The sequence below is a fragment of the Globicephala melas genome, chromosome 6, assembly GCF_963455315.2.
Source record: "Globicephala melas chromosome 6, mGloMel1.2, whole genome shotgun sequence".
NCBI classification, from domain to species: Eukaryota; Metazoa; Chordata; class Mammalia; order Artiodactyla; family Delphinidae; genus Globicephala; species Globicephala melas.
The window spans coordinates 93019689-93039905 of NC_083319.1; the positions used below are offsets into that span (position 1 = coordinate 93019689).

Sequence of the window (20217 nt, forward strand, 5' to 3'; positions counted from 1 at the left end):
GGGCCACACTGAGAAAATTAGAAGTGATGTTCAAAGGCTGGTTGCAAACATCCCTCATGGGTGGATGAGATATGGATACGATGACATAAGTAGTAATTTTAATTCTTTTAAGATGTTTCAAAAGCATGAGCTCTATTTAGAAGTCTCACCCTTACACATGAAATATAAGTCCCCTTGCCTGCCTCATCTACTTGGCATGCAGAGGAAACGATGACCTCAGGAGTGAGCCGAGGTGACCATGTGAATTTTAGTTTCTAAACAGAGGAAACAATAATTCTCTTAATTCTTGAAAGCAAAAGAAAGACTTTCCTGCAAAGTTGACATTTTCAACATTCAAAAAGTCTGGGGGGGGGCATGGTAAAGGTCTCCTCGTTGTTGTGGATATTTCCCCCATGTGATGGTTTTGGAGGACTCCAAGGTTATCGATTAGCTTCCAATGTTTTCAGCATCTGCAAGATTCTCTGTCGTGAGTTCCTTCTTTGTGATACTCTATGGGCAGGAGAAACGACCCCTTCTTTCTCCACAGGGCTCCAGAAAACCCTCCAATGTGTGAGGGGAAGAGGGAAAGTGAGTGTGGAGGCAGGGGAGGAGGATGCAGTGCTTCTGAGAACCCACTGCAGGGTGCAAGTCGCTTTTCCAAACATCACTGCCCTGCAACTCAAAAACACCCACTAAGACTAAGAAGGGAGAGAGCTCTTCCGGCAGCTCTTGACGTATTGGACTGCTACCCTGAGGTCATTCTCCAGCATGTAGTCTATCTAAGCTGTTTCCCCTTCCTGCTCAGGCTCTATCCTCTCTCTTTCTCTCTCTCTATCTCTGTCCTTTGGTGTATTCACAGACTGACCTGGGAAAGGGAGTGGGAGTCCATCAACCGGTCGACCTGACTTCCTGCCATTTCATCAAGGAAGATCAGGTCAGAATCTGAAGTTACTGGCAAAAATAAGGATTGTAGCTTGTAATCATAGACACTCTTCCTGGATTCAGGAGATGTGAATGTCAGAAGTGGACTTAGGGAGCACTAGCTTCTCAGTCTGAGATCCATGGAACCCTAGGGTTGGGCAGGTATATTCTCCAGTGTTTGAGATGTCACCAGAATCTCTTTTCATGCTTTCATTTCTATGATAATCTTAAAAGTTAATACAGTAATATGCGGGGTCATCTGAATGACACCTGTGCCATCAAGCTCTGCACGCAATTTCAGTGCCAAGATTTTCAGTGGGGTTTCCAACATTACGGGTGCCAGGTTTTTAAAGAATCAGAGAGAAAAGAACAGTCAGATGGCTTTGCCCCACCTGAAGCAAATTAATGTCACATTTGTACACAATGATGTACCACTGAAGTGTTTACTTGAATGGAAGAAATCAGTGGAAGGAGTGAGTCATCTGGCGCCTGTGGTAGTAGAGAGATGCTGACCTCAAAGGCTTCTGCACCATGGTAGCCAGTTCTAGAGTCACATTGGGAGCAGAGATTTAGTTTCAACAAAACTTTACTCATCACAGTAAATTAATTTTACTTTGAATGTTATTGCCTTTACTGTGTTTATTTGTACTTAATTTCCAAGTTTGATTGGGATTTACAGTTTTAATAAAAGGAATAAACATAAGGAGTCTATACATAATTTATTTTTGTACATATTTGTGTAACAAAACTAATTTGAGTCCACATTAGTAGCATATACAAGGAAATTCTTCTTTTTAAATTCTTACTCCAGTCTGAGAAATGCTCCTCTGGCTTCAAGCTAGGGAAGGAAGACTAGGTAAGAGATGTGATGTGTCCCTGTCACTCAGATGATCAATGGCCAAGCCAAGGACACAGCTTTTCCAATGCCAATATTGATGCATTCCCGGCACAGTGGGGGAGTGTATTGCTGTTAAAACAATGTTCTTGACATCACCCAGTCACACAGTGAGCACTCTAAGTGCCAAAGATGGAGATGCCAAGTGCTTGTTCTGTATTTACCCATGTCTGTTCTCACTCCCCAAGTTTTTCTGAGCCTGACCATTATTCTGGCTTTCTTTTGGTGATCTTTTAGAACTGCTAATAATAGTAGATTATAATTGTAGTATGCCTTTTTTTTTTTTTTTTTTTTGCGGTACACGGGCCTCTCACTGTTGTGGCCTCTCCCATTGTGGAGCACAGGCCCCGGACGTGCAGGCTCAGCGGCCATGGCTCACGGGCCCAGCCGCTCCGTGGCATGTGGGATCTTCCCGGACCGGGGCACGAACCCGTGTCCCCTGCATCGGCAGGCAGGCTCTCAACCACTGCACCACCAGGGGAGCCCTGTAGTATGCCTTTTTTAATTGCAGGGATTAACTGTGTTTTCCAGTCTGTCTTATTTGACATTTCAAAATACCATTTTCTCACCCAGTAAACTGAGGCACAAAGCAAAAAGTAGATATATACTTAGCAGCAGAACAAGGAATAGGACCTAGAATTGTTGGTTTTATTTAAAAGGTATACCAATTGTAATGGTTATAAATAAATTTGGAATGAGAACTCATGCACAATGTGATGTGCCTTTGAATTGGTTAAAATAAAAAGTAACCAGGCTTCCTGTCCCCTGGAATCATGACATTTTCTGTATCAGAAAAAAAATATTAAAAGTTATGAATTACTTTAAGGGTCACTGAATGTTTCCTTTTTTTAAGAGGAGGTGATAGGGAAAATTGAAAATAGTTCACAGGTCTTTGTGCATAGTGGAGAATAAAATAATTTTAACACAGGACAATGTATTTGGCTTTCCGTTTTCTAGATCTCTGCATCTCCACTCAATGTCAACATGAAGATGAGGTTTGAGACAAGTTCTTGAAAGGAGATATTGATGCAGGTGTGCAACGTTTCTGCCTCTTATTTTTCAAACTGGGTTACCTTCCAAATTTAAGAATCTATGGCTCTAAGCATCACATTAGGCAAGCAAGTAGACAGCCACTGCAAATTAACTAGATCTGGTTACAGATATAAGTATAGATATGTGTATATGTGTAGTACAGGTAGAGAATGAGTGTATACATATGTCTAGATATAATCTTCAGAAATGCTCCTTAGATGGGCTTGATTATGGAACACTTCCAATTTCTAAACATACATCTCAGTGAGGTATTTCATTTTGCAGTGGATCATAAGAAATTAAAGGATTGGAAATAAAGTAAAAGAAGGGAAGGGAAGGAAAAAAGAAGAGGAAAGCATCCTGGAAGACTTCTGAAAATTAGACCCTAAATATGAAATAGGGCCAAAGCCAGTGGAACCCACTGAATGAGATGTTTAAATAATGCTCTGGTCATCCTGTGACAATTTAGCAGAGGATTAAGGGCAAAGAACCATCTGCAGGGTGGCCAAATCCCTCTCCTGCCAGTGCCCTTGGCTCAAGGGTCCGAGACAGGGAGACTCCTGGGACCTCTCCCTGCAGCCTGCATCTCCCCAGCAGGAGCTCAGTGCTAGGGAGATAGGAGTGATGCCTCCCTGGAGGCTGTAGCAGGTGGGAGAGGGAAGGGCAGGCGCAGGCTTTCCTGTGGCTGAGACACTCAGTGTCATGATTATACTGTCCTTTGGGAACATCGAGATTGGAGCCAGCAGTGGAGATCAGTCCCTCGATTTGGGTTTCAATGTGCCAACAGCAGTTCTGCAATCAGGTTACACAGGTAGGAGTATGTCAGGAAAGATATATGAGTTAAACACAGGGCATGGTAAAAATCCCCTTCCCGGGCTAGAAATAGACAAGGTCCCTGGCCTTGGGATAAGGAGTAATATAATGCACTAATTACTCAGGCTATCTTGGACCAGTAAACTCTTACATAAAATCTGAGCGTTGTCTACCGATAATTTGACAAAATAATACAAACAACAATAATGATAACAGAAACACTGCCCTGCCTGAGGAGGAAGTGGTTTTCTGAGTCCTGCCTTTCCTGACACTGAAACTGAATGCTGGCATTGTATCGTAGAATTCCTGACCGAATGTGGGGAGCAAATTCCCTTGTTGTTCCACCTTCTTAATAAAAGAAGCAATGAAAACTAGAACATTCTCGTATTCTCTATCCTCTCTCTTTTTCTCTCTCTATCTCTGAAACTCCTTCCCTGTTGGCAAAACAAAGCATTAAAAGACTACAGTGTTAAATTTGGAGAGAAAAATACCAATTTCAAATATTTATGAATAAACCAGACTAAGTAAATTCACAGCCTTTGAATAGACTTAAAATCCAAAAATGGAAGACTCCAAGGGAGAGCCAGTAGAAAAACAGGAACAAAGCAAGATTAGCAGAGTCACGAGTGCACTCCAGCAACTTGAGAAACCAGCAACTTAAGAAAGCCAGTGCTTCAGGGATTTTTGACAGCTTTTTACTAATGAAATGAAATTTAATGGTAGGTCCTTGTCATGGGTTACCCCTAAAAAAAAATGAGAGTCAGGAAGAGCTTATGAAAGGGAAGTGGAAATAGTTGGTATCACAGCTAACTTTCTTTATAGGGTCCTAAGAGGCATGCTTCTGAAGCAGGGCCCCTTTGCAGCAATTCTGACAAGAGCAAGAGGAAACAACTCCACGGGCACTTACCGGGTCTCCACCAGAGGCAAAGGAGATGGACTGCATGTGATGATTCGCTATAATCTGCCAGGTCCAAAACAAGAAAAGAGATGTGCCGTTATTACCTTTCCCATGTCTTGGAAAACTTACTGTTTGTTGGCAGGAAATACAAATCCACAAGGATTCCTGATAATTGGTAAAATTCATACCCAATGAAAATAACAATTATAAAAGTAATAACAATAGATAACCCTGAATGAACTTTCACAACGTCAGACGCTCATCTAGCTGCTTTGCCAGAATTATCTCATTTAAGTCTCACAGCAGCCCTATGAGGTAGGAACTATTGCAATCTCATTTTACAGATGAAGAGCCTAAGGCCCAGAGGGGCTAATCAGCTGGCTCAAAGCTCTACAGCTAGTTAAAGGCAGAGCTGTGACCGAACACAGGGGATCTTAACAACCATGACTCTTTGAGAAGGAAAACGTCTCAACCACACACCAAAACATGTCAACTGTGCAGTTTCTGTTTCCAAAGACACATGGGGTCTTTGGTACAGACCCCATAGCTGGAGTGGAGGGAAGTGTGGCTGTCTCCTACTTCATCCCATTTGTATCATGAGCACATGAATTAGAAAGCCGGCATCCAAGATCAAAATTGGTGTCCTCTCAGGCACTCTTGTAATTTATCAATTTAAAAACCACCGAGGATGTTCCAAGTTAATTTTAAATTGGGAAATTTCCATTAGCTTTATAAACTGCAGCATACGGTGGGATTTAGTAGACACTGAGTAAATTAGGAGCTGCCCTAAATTTAAAAGGCTACATAAGTCTTCCATGCTATTTTTATCTTTTTAAAGACAACATAGTGACATTGAAGTAAATTTCCGGGGGTGGGAACAGCACTCTCGTCTCCATCCCAGCATAACCAGGTTTCTTTCTGCACAGCCCCCTCAGGTCCTCGCCGGCAGGCAGGCAGAATTTACAGAGCTGTAATCCTACCATCCAAGGGATTTTTCCAACCATGCTCCAGTAAAACTCAAAGCAAAACTATAACTGAATTACAAGATAAAATTAGATATTTTTAAATGCCTACTTCACTTGTTGGCACTTGCAAAACTACTCAGGATCTAGAAAAGCCTGAGTATATCGATGAATAAAAACAACGAGTCCAGCTCTGTAGCCTGTACCCAAACCCAGCTGGATCAGACTAATAGCTGCCCTTTGCAGCTTTCTGAATTCTGCCTCTAGTCCAGGGGCAGAGGGCTCCCAAGAGAGCAATGAGGACATAGCAGTCCCCAGATGATGACAAACTATGACTTCTAAAGTTGTTCATTTTTTGCTTATTGAATTTTTTGTTTATTTAATTTTTGATTCTAAAGCAGCTCTAAAACTGGGGTTTAGAAATCAAAGTGAACACACAGATTTAAGAAAAAAATGGAAATCATATTTGGCCAATGTGACCGTTACTGCGTGATTGTATGTTGTCCCTTTGGGTAAGATAGACATTGAAAAGGAGAGTAAGAAAATTAGAGCTAATTAACTAAAGGATGTGTTTTGCTCTGAGGGTGTTTCATCTTGCTGCTTCTCCTTGAGAGCTCTGAAAAGGAGAGCTAGCTTTGCCTTTCTGCTGGCTCTCTGGTTTGCGAAGGGTCTGCCCACTCGGGCTCCTTGTATTTGCTACAGCCTGGCCCTTAACTCGGGAGAGGCAGAGGGATGTGAGCTCTGGGTCCTGCCAAACCTTCCTCAGACTGTGCTCATGTCACCCGAGCTGCCATTCCCCAGGCATCCCCCCAGCCCCACACTCCCTCCCACATCCACATAAACAAGGGCGGGACAATGAGACCTGGATACGCCCAACCAGCCCCCAACCCGAGGATGGGATGACCAACCATGGTGACCTCATCGTTTCTGCTCTGAGAGTCTGCCTCTCTCTCCCTTTTTTTATTTTTTGAGGTAGAAGGGAGAATTAGGAGATAAGATCTCACAGAATTGAGGACTGTGGTCTGAGGATTCCTACAAACAAAAGGTATAGAAGCCACATGAATAAGAATGAAAGAGAACAGACTTGTGGTTGCCCAGGCAGAGGGGGCGGAGGGAAGGACTGGAGTTTGGGGTTAGCAAATGCAAACCATTATATATAGAATATATAAACAAGAAGTCCTACTGCATAGCACAGGGAGCTGGATTCAATATCCTGTGATAAACCATAACAGAAAAGGATTTTCAAAAGAATGTATATAAATGTATAATGGAATCACTTGGCTGTACAGCAGAATTAACACAACATTGTAAATCAACTATACTTCAGTTAAAAACAAAAAGAATGGAAGTGAGCGTGTGAGGGCAGCGCCAAGCAAGGCGCACCGTGAGCCACCACGGTGCTCAGCAGGAGGCAGCTCCAGAGAAACGCTGAGCCTCTTGCACGTTCTTAATCTGCCACCTAACGACTGGTTACCCATCCCTCGGAAGGGCCGATGAGAAAAGACAGGGGATTATCCACCAGTTGAGTGAGGACAAAGGAATGGAGTGAGAAGTGGCATCCACTATGTCAAAACACAGCCCAGGTGTTGCCTCTCATTTCTATGCTAGATATAGAATTTATTTCAACATCTTGGGTTGGGACAGGGGTGCGGTGGTGTCCCATTCATCCTAAATGAAGCTGGGGATGCTGCTTGCTTACCTGGGGAATATGGAATCAATAAATATGAATATGTATAGCAACATGAAGGTACCCCTAGGCATCCCTGGTAACACACTGCCAGAGTCAGGAAGTGTGTCATTCAGAGGTCTGTGGATTGCCCATCCCTCTCCGTGTAGGCACATCCAAATCCCAGCTCACACTGCCAGCAGCAGAGGCCCAGACTGGGCAGAGCAATTGAAGGATGGCTTCGCTCCACCTCCCACCTTTATGGTTTATGAGCATTTTCACCTCCTTTGCCTCCTTTGGCCTTTAGAACTCCCCTGCTGGTTTCAGGACAGCTACTCATACACCCACTTTCCCAGCTAAAGGAACTAACAATCAGAGAAACTTAAGATATAGACACTGAAGAAAAACCCAACTATCTTAACAGGGTTTTCCTCAGTAAGCATCGTCGTCCCCACCTCAGTCAGTAAGGGCCCCGTCCGCACTGGACATGCCACAGATGTGCCATACTGCACCAACCTATGACACTGTCAACTAAGAGAGGCTCCAAAATAACAACCCACGAAGAAGTAAAAAAATACTGCCAATTAAACCATGACATGCCACCATCTCAAAGATGATAAATCTGAAAATAAAATGTGGACGGTAGAACCAACAAAATACAATATTAAAGAAAGCAAAATAGGTCAAGGACATTGAGAGGAGACCTCTGGGCATACACACACCTCTTTTTACACTATAAGTAAACTGATGAGTTCATGCATTATCCTCAAAAAAAAAGGTAATTTATAGCAGAATTCAAGAGACCCAATTCCATCTATCATTCTGTCAGCGACCTTTGGAAGTGGCCAGAGTTTGTGGACTGGTGAAGATTTTACACAAATGTGCTCCGCAGGGACCCAGTAAAGCTAGAAATGGGAAGCCTTGTGCAACAGCCATGGTTTGGGGGCTATGGGCAGGGCAGGGTCTGAGCACCTACAGACCTGTTTCGAGTCTGGGGTCCGCAGGTTCAGGCTGGCGGTGGATATGGTCAGGGAGATGCTCATCCCCGCAAACTGGAGGTTGCTCTTGCCCAGGATGCTGGACAACATTTTGCTCGGAGGCTGTGAAATCAAGCAGCATTATTTTAGCTTTCCGTTCACAGGAGGCCACACTGTCAAGGCCTCTACGCTGTTATCTTCCACACCTTCAACCTCCACCGTCCCCTCTCATCGGGCACGTGAAGGCAACATTCCAGGAATGAGCTGGGAGTGTGGGATCTGACACTAACATACAAACTCTAGAATACGCAATAGGCAAACTGTAAAGCACCTAATATACACACACTGAGATGACGACTCTGCTGGAAGGTCAGAGGTGTCAGTACACCAGGCAGCTCCTGTTGGGGTGTGTCTCATGGGGTCACTCATAAGTCCCAGGAAGGCGCCACAGGCCAGGGCCTGAAGCTTTGCAGCCTCAGAAACCAGTTTCATCCTACCAGGAATCAAACTACTCAGGACCAGACTGAAATGGAGCAGCTCATGGGGCTGATGAGCAACTAAATGGTCCAGTTAAAACTCAGGGGTCTGGAGCCAGCACAAGGATGGACAGACCCAGTTCTGCTCTAACTGGTGCATCAACCAGCCCTTCAGAACTGTCCTTGGCACAGGGACCCACTAGCTGTCCATTCCTTCCTTTTCAGAGTAGAACATGCCCTCTTTTGAGATGCCAATTAAGACTAGTTCTTAACCAAGCAGGCATCGCTTTTGAATCCCCTACCAGAGCTATTTAAAAATAGAGATGCCTGGGCCCCACCCCAGAGATTCTGATTTAGCATACCAGGGGTGAAGCCCAGAAATCGACATTGTTTCCACCACTTTCACCAAGAGGCCTGAGAGGGAACCCCGAGACTTGCTGGTCGGGTACCAAGTGGCTGTGAAAGACGAGGTTCCTTATCTCAGTTCTCAGATGCCCTCCTAGTTCCTGTATTCAAGATTCTGGAGCCTTGTCTGGCTTCTATGTCCCCTGTGGGCTGACTGGAACACAGCCTGGCACATCTAGATGAGTCTTCATCCAAAGTTCTCTGCCTGAAACCCAGTTGCTCTGAGGGCTCACAAATGTCTCCGGTCTACAAAGACAGAGCTGACCCTCAGCCCTGGGAGCGGCAGAGGCAATCACACAACCTGCCCCAGAGCCTCAGCCTCAGGACAGACTCGGAGATACTCACAGGGATGCGCTCGCCACCATTCAGTCCAGGCATAAAAAAGTCTGGATGGTGGATATTTAATTATGTATTCACTACACACTTAAGAAAAGAGTTTTTCTGAGCTTGTCTTAATCCAGTTTTTTCCTTCTGGTCCAACCACCTCCAGGATGAAAAGGTCGAGTCCAGGGGTTGAACGTGCAGCCCGTGGAGCCAGGTGGCCTGAGCTTGAGCTCAGCTCCACCAGCTTCTCGCATTGTGGGTTCTTATACCTGTGCCTCAGTTTTTAACATCTGTAAAATGGGGATATTCAATGGTGTTCTAGAGCTGTCTTGTTCCAGCTAATGAGAGACAATTATTAAATTTTTAGGAATTTTATGAGCTGGCCATTAAAAAGAGCTGCTATTAAAAATTAATTTATGTAAACTTACAATTAAATCAATTACATTTTTAAAAAAACAAACAATAAATACTCAAAACTCATCACTTCCTAATTGTTTCCACATTAGCTATTACCTATGCTGTTCAGGTTATTTAGTGTGGACAATGTCCTTGTCCACTACATGTAGTGGGGACACTGTGTAAGGGTGACCGACCGCACATCTCTTCCCAACTCCACTTTAGAGATGTCAGGTTAGAGCTTGAAATCGGCCATTGTGGAAGCGTTTATGCCACAGAAACTGGCAAACACAGCAAATTTAGTGCTTCTCAGTCTCCACCTCCAGCCCCAAGAGCCTGTTGTTAAACTATTACCAGCACACCACTGAGGGCATCAACCACAGAGTCGTTCTAATGAAATGAACTAATGTACATAAAGGCTGAGAAGAATGCCTGGCCCTGGTTTACATGTCTTTCAGTGTAGATCTGGGGTGTTTATTTTGACAACCCTATCAGTTAGCCTTGAGAGCTAAATGTCCTCGTCAACCACATGGCAAAGAGGGAATATAAGCTCTTTTTGTTTTTAAAAGTGACAAGAGTCACTGTGAGTTATGCCCTTTAAATCAACAGATGTCTCTTGGCTCCCCTTTGCCCAGCAAAAAAAAAAAAAAAAAAAAAGTGACAAGAGCCGGGACATGGAAAAGAGAAACGGAACAATTGTGTGTGATTAAAGATGCTAAGTGGTGACAGAAGAGAGAAGAAGTAAAAGAGACACAGGTAGGCACGGAGCCGAGAGAACAGTACCTTTCTTTTCCTGAAGGCTCCCTTGGCGCCAGGGACGGCTTCGCAAACCCGGCTGATGGCTTCCCTTAAGAGAACAGGAAGAGAGAGATCCATTTTATCCCATCCTTCAGGATTACATAACCCAGACGTTCTACACGTGCGAAAAACAAAACTAAGCAAACCACATCTTAGAGCCTCTGGCTGGCAGTATCCTAATTCTTTCTGTTGCTGTGGTTGTATCTTAAGGGTGGGATATGAATCGATGCCACACTTTCTTTTTTCTGTTTTTAATGTTTGGTTAAGATTATATTTTAGAAAATCAGTACCCTGAAGTGCTGAAGTGTACTCTTCTGGATGTCCTCTCCATGGCCATGGTCATGGCACAAGGCCCAAACCTAATCAAGCATTGCTATTGATTAAGATCTTTCTGAAGTGAGTCAGAATGTAATTAAAAGAAATTTGGTCCTCTGAGTTTTATTCCAGCTTGTGCAGTTACTAAATATCATAAAATCAAGAGGATTTTGAAGGAGGACAGGAACTCCAGGGGTACACAAATGAGCCAGAAATGAGGCTCTGCATAGGCATTTCTAAAGCATCTACAATGTGCTGGGCACTGTCTTGAGGAAGGAGGCAAGGAGCATCCTAGGTACCAAGGGGGGCTGACAGAAGGACCAGCTGCAGAGGGTCTGACCCACAGGTCTGCCCGGCGCAGGAGGGCACGGGAGCAGTGGGAGGGTGAAAAGGGAAGACTAGACAGAGACTGCTACAGTCCAGAAGCTGGAGGCTGGTGGGGACGTGGCTTGGGCAGGTGCTTGAAAGCAAGCATAGCTCAACTTTGTGACTCGGCCTCAGTGAGAAATAATGGGTGATATGCCAAAGGCAGCTCCAAAGTCAGGAGCCCAGAAAGGAGCTGGGTGAACTTCTCAACTCCCACATGGGGAAGGACAAAATAGTAAAAGAACACAGAAAAAAAAAAATAGGAATATGGAGAAACACTGAATGATAGAGAAGATAATAGGTCCTTAGAAACATTCCACAAACTTTCTCAGCTGAATACTTCTTGAAATTATTTTCTATCATCTAGAAACATAATTACTGTCATAATGCGATGCTTTTAAGGGAAATATGACCTTGTCAAATTAGGTGAGAGACTATTAAGATAAGCTTCACATTTGCCATTCAATTCATTGTACAGAGAGAAGAAAGAAATACTATTTTAAAAGTTCAGATGCCATAAAAACTATAGATTATGAATCACCATGACTCAGAAAAAGTTTGTTTGAAAGAAACAAGTGTTTTTTTGATGTTTATCCTTAGTCATTTATTTTATAATAATATTCTAAAAGTGGTTCTATCAAAATAATCATCCAAAGTATTTTCTAAAGGTAAATTCCTTATTGAAGAGAGTCAAGTTGTTTCTCTAGAGAAACATGTATAAAAAGTATCTATATTTTATCTGTTTAATTTTTAAAGCTTGATGTGTGTCTGCACTGTACTTATTATATTAAATGATACATTTAGCTGAGCAAAGCAGCTCAGTCCCTGATAGTCCCAATAGGCTGGAAAGACATTATTTGGTGGAAAGTTTCCAGTAAGTCATTCCTTAAATACCCCTAGTAAGCATCGTATTTCTTTTCCCATCCACTGACGTAGAGGATAAGAGAAAAAAATCAGTCTTGGATGACAGTTTTCAAAAAGGAAATGTCAAATGTCTAATATATTATATAGGTTACACATCATCAAACGTCTAATCTAGTCAGGCTATGAAGCTTGGGCAGAAGGCCTTGCTGCTTATGTGCCACTTTGGGAGACGGAGGTGGAAACAACCAGTGAGCATTAAGAGTGGGATTGTGGAGAAAATGTTGCAAATAATAAACATGGTCTATCAAACAAATCCTCCCACAGAGAGGCAAGCAAGCATCTCAGAGAACATTCAGAGACTCAATATTTTGGCCTTAAATTTTGCAAATGTAAGACGTTCCAGAAATTTATCAGAGCTCATGGACTCAAGAAAGTCCTAGGGATCCCCCCGTCAGCCAACCTTTAGAATTCCCAAAGAGATTTGCAAACCAAGCTGCTTTTCAGAAGAATGCTGTCCTTTCATCACTGGCAAAAATTTGTTTCTGATGCTCATATAAATTGTGTGTGTGTGAATTCTCACTTCAACCAGGTTGATGGTATCTATTTCTGTTTGAAATAGAAATGTAACATAACTATTAGTAATTGCAATAGTTAGATGACTGAAATTAGTAACTTGAACTCCAAAGTCTAATTTAAATATAACCATTCTTACCGTCTCTCCTTATTGCCTAGCAGAGTGCCTTTTGGTGAGTAGTGCTATTTTAATTGGTTCTTTTAGCAATAATTATTTAGCTTTGTGTAAATCCATTTAATCCCAGTTTGAGCCTCAGGTAGTGACTTTGCCCTGTTTTTAGTAATGGAGGGTGCTTCCTAACATTCTTTCCAGTAAGACCCCATTTTGGTAAGCCAACCCATGACCTTGGAGTTCAGTTAATATGAAAATGGAATATTTGGCACCTCCAGAGTCATCTGAAAGTAACTGAAGCCAGCCCCAAATGCTAACCCTTACTTTCTCATGAGTGCACCATCTTCCCCTTTTGTCTAAAATTCTCATCATTAGAGCCAGTACCTTTGATATTTTAATAGCTTTTTCATTAGAATGTAGTACTGGATCCTTTGAAATCACGCTGCACCATCTTACTCCCTACTCACCCATCTCATTGCTACCCACCCAGCCTCCCCAAACACACATACACACACACACACATTCGTATTTTACAGACTAAAAAAAAAAAAAAAAATAGGACATCTGGGTTACTTCTACACTCATTCACTCCTATTCTAGTGTGTGGGGGGGTGCAACAAACGAACACATATAATGGTAAATTGCAATCAATTTCATGAAGAAACAAGAAGGAGAGGTATGTAGAACGTGTGGATAAGTAGTACATGCCACCCCCAAATATGTCTCTCTGGTATAAGGATCATGTTGAGCTGAAGGCAATTAAGAAGAAGCAGATACAAGAAAAGTCCCTGCACTTCCCCTATTGGCCTAAAAGCAGGACATAAATTTGTAAAGGCATCCCCTTCCCCTCTCTACCAAGAAGGACAGACATTAATCACTGGAGACAACTCTAGACCCTGATCAACTAAGAGATGCACCAGAGGAATCTGCATAACAAACCTTGTAACTAGCTCTTATTTTCCATAAGTTTCCTCATACATTTACCTTCCCACAGCTTGTCACCCCCAGAAACTCAAAGTCTTTTTTTCTGTGTCTTGTCAATTCTGTACAGATTTTTCATCTTCGTTTAAGATATAAGCCCAAGTTCTAACCACTTCTTTGAGTTACTCATCACTGAATTTCACTGCGAGCATGTGCACTTCGTGCTTTAATCAAGTTTGGTTTTCTCTTGTTAATCTGTCTTCTGTTAGTCTAATTTGCAGGGTCCCAGCCAAAGAATATAGGAGGGCAGAGGACAAAAGTGTTTTTCCTTCCCTACAGAATAAATGCTGTAATGCATGTCAGTAGGGGTGAAGAGTTACCCAGTGAGTGGCATTTGAGTGCCTGGGCAACTATCCAGGAAAAAGTAAGTTGAGTTCCTATCTTATGCCTTACATGCAAATAAATCCTAGATGGATTGCAAATTTAATTTGTTTGTGATGAACCATAAAAGTACTAAAAGAAAATTGGGAAGACATTTTTAATCTCTGAATCTTAGAATGATACAGAAACCATAAAAGGAAACATTGACACAATATCATAAAAATAAAACTTTATGCACAAGAAAAAAATGGTAACATTTCACAGCCAAAGAGATAATTGTCCTAATATAAGTCAATAAGGAAAACATCAAAAACCCAATAGAAAATGAGTAAAAGATATGAACAAAGAGTTTACACAGGAGATAAATGGCACTTGAAAATATGAAAAGATTCTCAGCTTTACTCATAATAAGAATACAAATTAAAGCCTATACTAAAAGTCAATTTTCACAGCCAAAGATTTAAGCTTGATAAGAACTTGTTGGTAAAGTATCCCACAACAGTGAGAATGTAGCTTGGTGCAGCCTCTGTGGGGGCAGATTGGTCATATCCCTAACAAAACTCTTTCATCCAGCAGTTCTACTTCTGGGAATGCATCCTCTAAATACTCTCAGAAACAGGCCAGAAGATTCATGTACACACTATTGATTGCTGCAATGTTTTAATAGAATGATAGGAAACAATCAATACCTATCAGGGGCCAGTTCAATAAATTATGGTTCCTCCAAAAAATGGACCGTCAACAGCGTTGTTGATGGTGCCCTCTCCACTCTCACCTCCCTTTTCTCCTCAGCTCTCCCCAGGCCACTCTTGTTCCTACTAACTGTTCTGCAAAGTCGCCAACACCCTCCCTGGCACCAAATCGACAGGCAATCTGCTGTCCTCACTTCCTTGACACACTTCTTTTTCTTGACTTCTTGATCCCACAGTCCTCTGACGTCCCCCACCATCCTGGGTGCTCCTGGTCAGTTTCTCGCCTTCTCCGTGACTCTACCTCTAAATCACGGAGAGCCCCAAGGATCCGTTCCACCCACCTCCTCTCTGTCCTCTGTGTGACCTGCATGAGTGGATGGTACAATCTGAGAACGAGTTTACTGCCCCAATGTCTTCTGTCTAAATCCACTCGGGGCCAGCTCCTCCCTGGCCCCGGACGGAGCCCTGGGCATGCCCCGTATCTAGTCCACTCATTTCCAGAGAAGAAAATATCCTCAATAACTTACAACTTACTCCATTTTCCTATTTTAGAGGTAAAAATTCTTAGCCTCAGCATAATAATAAAAACCCAGAACATCATTTAAAGTTAGAGCTCTCCTCCTTCCCTTAGCACTGTCTGGGGCTCAAAACCTCCCAGTGGTCAAAGAAGGAGGTGCCTCCCAACCTTCTGGCTGCAGTTTCTGACCCCTTGACTGGGATGGTGCTCTGGGGGTGCCTATGAAGAAGTCAGGGAGCACTGAGTGACACTGACAGCCCCGGCTGGGCCCTCTGGCCAGGGTTGAGGTTTGCAGCCAACTCCTCCCACAGCCACTTTCCTTGTTTCTTTAAGGCTCCTCCCCCAACCCCGGGAATATTAGGGTGCCCATGCTGTGAAATGGACAGTGTCTGTTCTTCATCTGCCCACACACCTTCCCCCTCCTGGCACCAACACCCATGGGGCAGGTCCAGCCTCTTGCTGCTGACACGGCCCCAATCTTTAGCAGTAAGCATTCCAGGGTGAGTTCAGTGGGCTCATGGCCCCATTAGGGTGCCTCCTGCCCACAGCACCTTCCATCAGCGGGAGGTAGTTTCTCCCCAAACACACTCACTCCTGCTTCAGGTCTCAGTGGTGTGGTCCAATGGGCTCCCCAGGCTCTGGGTGACACATACCAAAGTCAGCGTCATTTGCTGAAAGCCCCTCACTCTATCTGAAGCAAGGGGGAACCACCTGGCCCCTCCCACATTAACAGGGTAGGGATCACAGGACACAGGACTCTAGCCAAAGAAATCCTCTCTGTAATTCCCAGCTTCATTCATTATACTTTCCAGGTGAGTGTTGGACAAATAACAGCAAAATAGATTCCCACGCCCATCTTGTCTTCCCAAACCCTGCCTGGGTGGTCCCACACCATAGCCCTTCGGGACTGCTGGAGCCATGCCCTGACTTGGATATCAGCTAAACAAAGACAGAGTCTAATTTTACTCTGCAGTTACCTCCATCCACTCCTGTTCTAAGGTGTCTTATTGTCTCTAGCTCCAAAGGCCTCATTTGTCTTTATCTCCAGCCTCATTTGTCTTCCATCTCCCAGGATGTTGGTACCAAGATCTTATAGACAATTACCACATCCAATTGATATCTCCAGCTCATTGTCTAAATTCTCCTCAGACTTAATCTTTTCAAACAAAGCCTTGACTGTCCCCACCAAAAGCATTCCTACCCTGGTCTTCCCATGGCGGAAAACGAGACCATGGTCCTCTAGAGAGCTGCCCTCACCCCCACCCAGGAACTGTCCTTGATCCTCCTGTGCCACGCCCACACCAAATCCATCACAGCCCTGACCACCATGGAGAAGGCAAGACATTCTGTGTTCTCAAGAAACCTACAGGGCAGCGGAGGAGATTAACAACTCATGGAATAGCCTAGAGAAAAAAGTAGCCACAGCATGGGCACTATTAACTACTAGAGGGCAATTCTGTCTTTCAGAGAAACGAGAGGGCATGTACACCCAGTCCACAGAGAAGCCTCATCACTAAAGGAGCTGGAAACCAGGGGCGGTAGAAGATCTCTGGAGAAAGTACAGATTGGAACTGGGCCCAGAGGAGCAGCCTTGTCGAGCAGTGGCTGTGCCGGGAAATGGCAGACTGGGTCAGATTTGCAGAAGGACAGCAAAAAGAGGCAGAGGAATTTAGAATTCAGACTCAGGTCCGAGAAGCATCCAGGGATGTGCTGAGGGGTGATAAACAGCAGAGGCCTTTTAAATAGGGCTAATATGATCGAAACAGGATTGAACGGACATTAACCTAGCAGCAGTGTGCAAGACACAGAAAGGGCTGAGAAACAGCAGGCAGGGAGACCAGCCCAGACTTCTGTGGTGAAAATGACAATGAAAAGAGGCCCATTTGGAGAAGAAAACTCACAGGTCTGCCTGATCATGGAGAGTAGAGCTAAGGGTAGGACTACAGACAGCTCACTCTCACCGTGGGGACAGCCTCTCTCCCTCCCCAAGGAGGCATGAAAGCAGCCGATTATGTCCATCGTGAAGCCATGAGACAGGCAGGCAATGTATGAGAGCCAACACACAGCAAGGATGGGGCCAGGAGGCTGCCAGCCAGGGTGAGAGGGCATGTGGGGGCCCAGAGTGCTAAGAGGAGCACTTAGAGCAAATGGCTTCTTCCCAGCTTCATCCGCACAAATTAATTGAAACTTCCCAGCACCTACAACCTAAAGCATCATACAGAGTTAAACACAATTTTAAGCATCAAAAATACCTTAATTTGTCGAAAGTAATTTCACCAGAACAGGTTGAAACCACTTAAATCTTCCAACAATAGGTATGTTGCAAGCATAAGTATAGCCATGAATTTTGAAATCTGTGCACCACTTGAAAAATCAGTGAGATGCCAAAGCAAGTTCCCTAATTGTCATAATTTTACAGTCACCCCTGCCATTTTTATCCCAACATTCCCAATGTTTGTGATTTGCCCCAGACACACATACATAGTAGGTGTCAATAACTACTGATTGATGATTATTAAACAGATGCAAAAAAAAACCAGTATCCTATAATTTCTCATTTTGAAAAAAAGCCCAATAGGAAACTAGAAAAGAGATTCCTTAACCTTGCTGTACAATATCTCACAAAATGAAAGATAAACCCTTAGGATTGCTAAAAATGTAGAACCAAAGAATAAAGCCCTCCCGAGACAATATTGAAGCTAATATTCCTAATGGTTTAAATAACTAAAGTTCGCTCAAGGTCACAGGTGGTGTCACAGACATCTTTGTTTGAGAGATCAGGGACTTGCTTCGTTCTTATGAACACTTTCAATGAATTTTCTTTTCCCTTTTAAAATTCTAACCGTTGGGTTAGAAAAAGTTCTCTACTCCCAATTCAGCTGCTTCAAGATGCTGATAAGCCAATCAAAAAGAAAGTTACACCTCATAATTGCTGTTTATGGCAGGTACAATTTTATAAAAAGCAAGGTCTCAAATAATCGGGATGGGTCCACCCAACCGCACTGTGCTCCAGGCAAGATGGTGCCACTTGCCTTCAGAACGCCAGCCACGAAGGGGCTGAAAGGGGCTGCCCAAAGTAGCGTGGAATCCACAGACCTTGGAAACCTTGCATATATCCGTCTTTACTGCCAGCTTTTTGGAGAGATGCATCTTCTGAGATCAACTACCACAAGCTCTAAAGAGCCCAACTCTGCTGAAATCTGCTTCCTAATAGCAAAGCGGAAATACAGGAGAAGCAAGCAAACCTGACCCCAAAGTCTCTGACCCTTTGGATACACATACCAAAAACACAAGGGGACCTGACTTTTGCCAGGCTCTGTTCTATGTGCTTTCATGGGATGGCCTCATTTAATCCTCACACATCCTTGGAAGGTAGGAGCATTGATGCTGGTTTTATAGTTGAGGAGATGGAGGCACAGAGTAGTTAAGCAACGTGCCTGAGATCACACAACCAGCAAGCGCCTAAGCCTGCTCAGAGCCCAGGGAGTGAACCCACAGCTTTAAGAACCGGCCACGTGGGAGGTCCACGGAGATGGCACGTTTTCTGAACTCCAGTCTCTCTCTGGACCTAGGGAGAGCCCATCTGCTTGTTCCTCAGCAAGGTCACCCACAACAGGACTCAGAATCTTAGAGTTCTAACAATCACAGGACCACGTAAGGCCTTGGAAATCCTCAACACCAATTCTAACCCACCAGAAGTGGTGTGCAAGATGGGAACCGTGGGAACCAGAAACCAGGTGCCATATGTACTAAATCTACCTTGAGTGGATAAACAAACCACGTTCAGAGGGCTCAAGTGAAACTGTGCTGGGAGTGAAAAAGAGCAGGGACACACACACAACATCAACCAGCCTGAACAAAATTATGTGGCATGAAGGAGATCAGACAAAGAAGAGTATGTGCTGCATGATTCCAGGCATATAAAAACTCCAGGAAATGCACACTAATTATAAGTGCTGATGCTGTGTGGGTGTCTGGGAGGCGGCAGGAGGCAGGAAGGGGCCTGTTCCCATACTCCCTGGGAGAAGCCTAGGCCCAGGATTTCCCATCATGTCCCCCGAAGGGCAGGGCAGGCCTCCATCACCAAGTCTCCCTGTGGCTCTAGTCTTGACTGAACCGCCTAAACCTGGACCAAACAAACACCTGGTCTTCCTTCCCTCCATCCTCTGTGTTCACTTTTCTTTGTAAAATGGCAGCTACATCATTGTGGGTGACACTTTGGCCAGGCAGCTCAGACACCTGGGCTATGCCTGATCCCGTGCTGTGCTCTCTACCGCACTGCAGACTGAGAACCCATTTCCCAATGAGATCTTTCCTTTTAGGATCCTGTGGGTGGAGGGATGCAGGTCTTGGAGCAGGCAGCTAAAAATAGGCTCAGCCAACAGGATCTCGAATGCAGCCCTGTTAACAGCCCTGTGTCACACACAGACACGTCCTCTGACATTATTTTCTGTATAGCATGACATTTTGACATCTTAAAGAACTTTTCTAGCTGGGGAGACACCACCCCTCTGGGGTTAGTCAATTCTTAGAGACAGCAAAGGGCCTGGTCGGATCACCTATGACATGCAGATTAACCAGTGCAGGGCCAGGCCTCCTCTCCTGGCCCCTACACCCCCAGAGGCAATATTCCTCTGCCTTACTCATCTCAGGACCAGATGCCAGGCAACTGCGACCAGCCCTATAGCTCAGAGCCCGCAGGAGGTGCCCAAACTAGCCATCCTGAGCTGTCCACCCTGCCCTGCCTTGCCTTTCCCATGGAGACCCCAGTAAAGGCTCTGGCCTAAACCTCTCTCCTGTCCTCTGCCTCCTGCCCACCCTGGTGTTTCCCCCTGTGGCCCCCGATATCAAGGTGCACTGGGAAGCGGGGAGCTCACGCCAGCCTCACAGCAACTCTGGAGGCCGTCTCAGTCAGACAGCTCCTCCTCTCTACT

The 20217-nt window shown here is 44.3% G+C and overlaps 1 protein-coding gene across 5 annotated transcripts in view; it reads right to left on the bottom strand.

The window, feature by feature from the left end:
* The window catches only part of SHC3 (SHC adaptor protein 3), a 150356-nt gene that overhangs the window by 59114 nt on the left and 71025 nt on the right, over positions 1–20217 (bottom strand). For all 5 annotated transcript variants that reach the window (XM_060301206.1, XM_060301207.1, XM_060301208.1 and 2 more), the window contains 3 exons: positions 10528–10591; positions 8147–8266; positions 4548–4601 (listed from right to left, as the gene is read on the bottom strand). In XM_060301206.1, coding sequence (XP_060157189.1) covers positions 4548–4601; positions 8147–8266; positions 10528–10591 — 238 coding nt within the window. The remainder of the gene's footprint in view (positions 1–4547; positions 4602–8146; positions 8267–10527; positions 10592–20217) is intronic.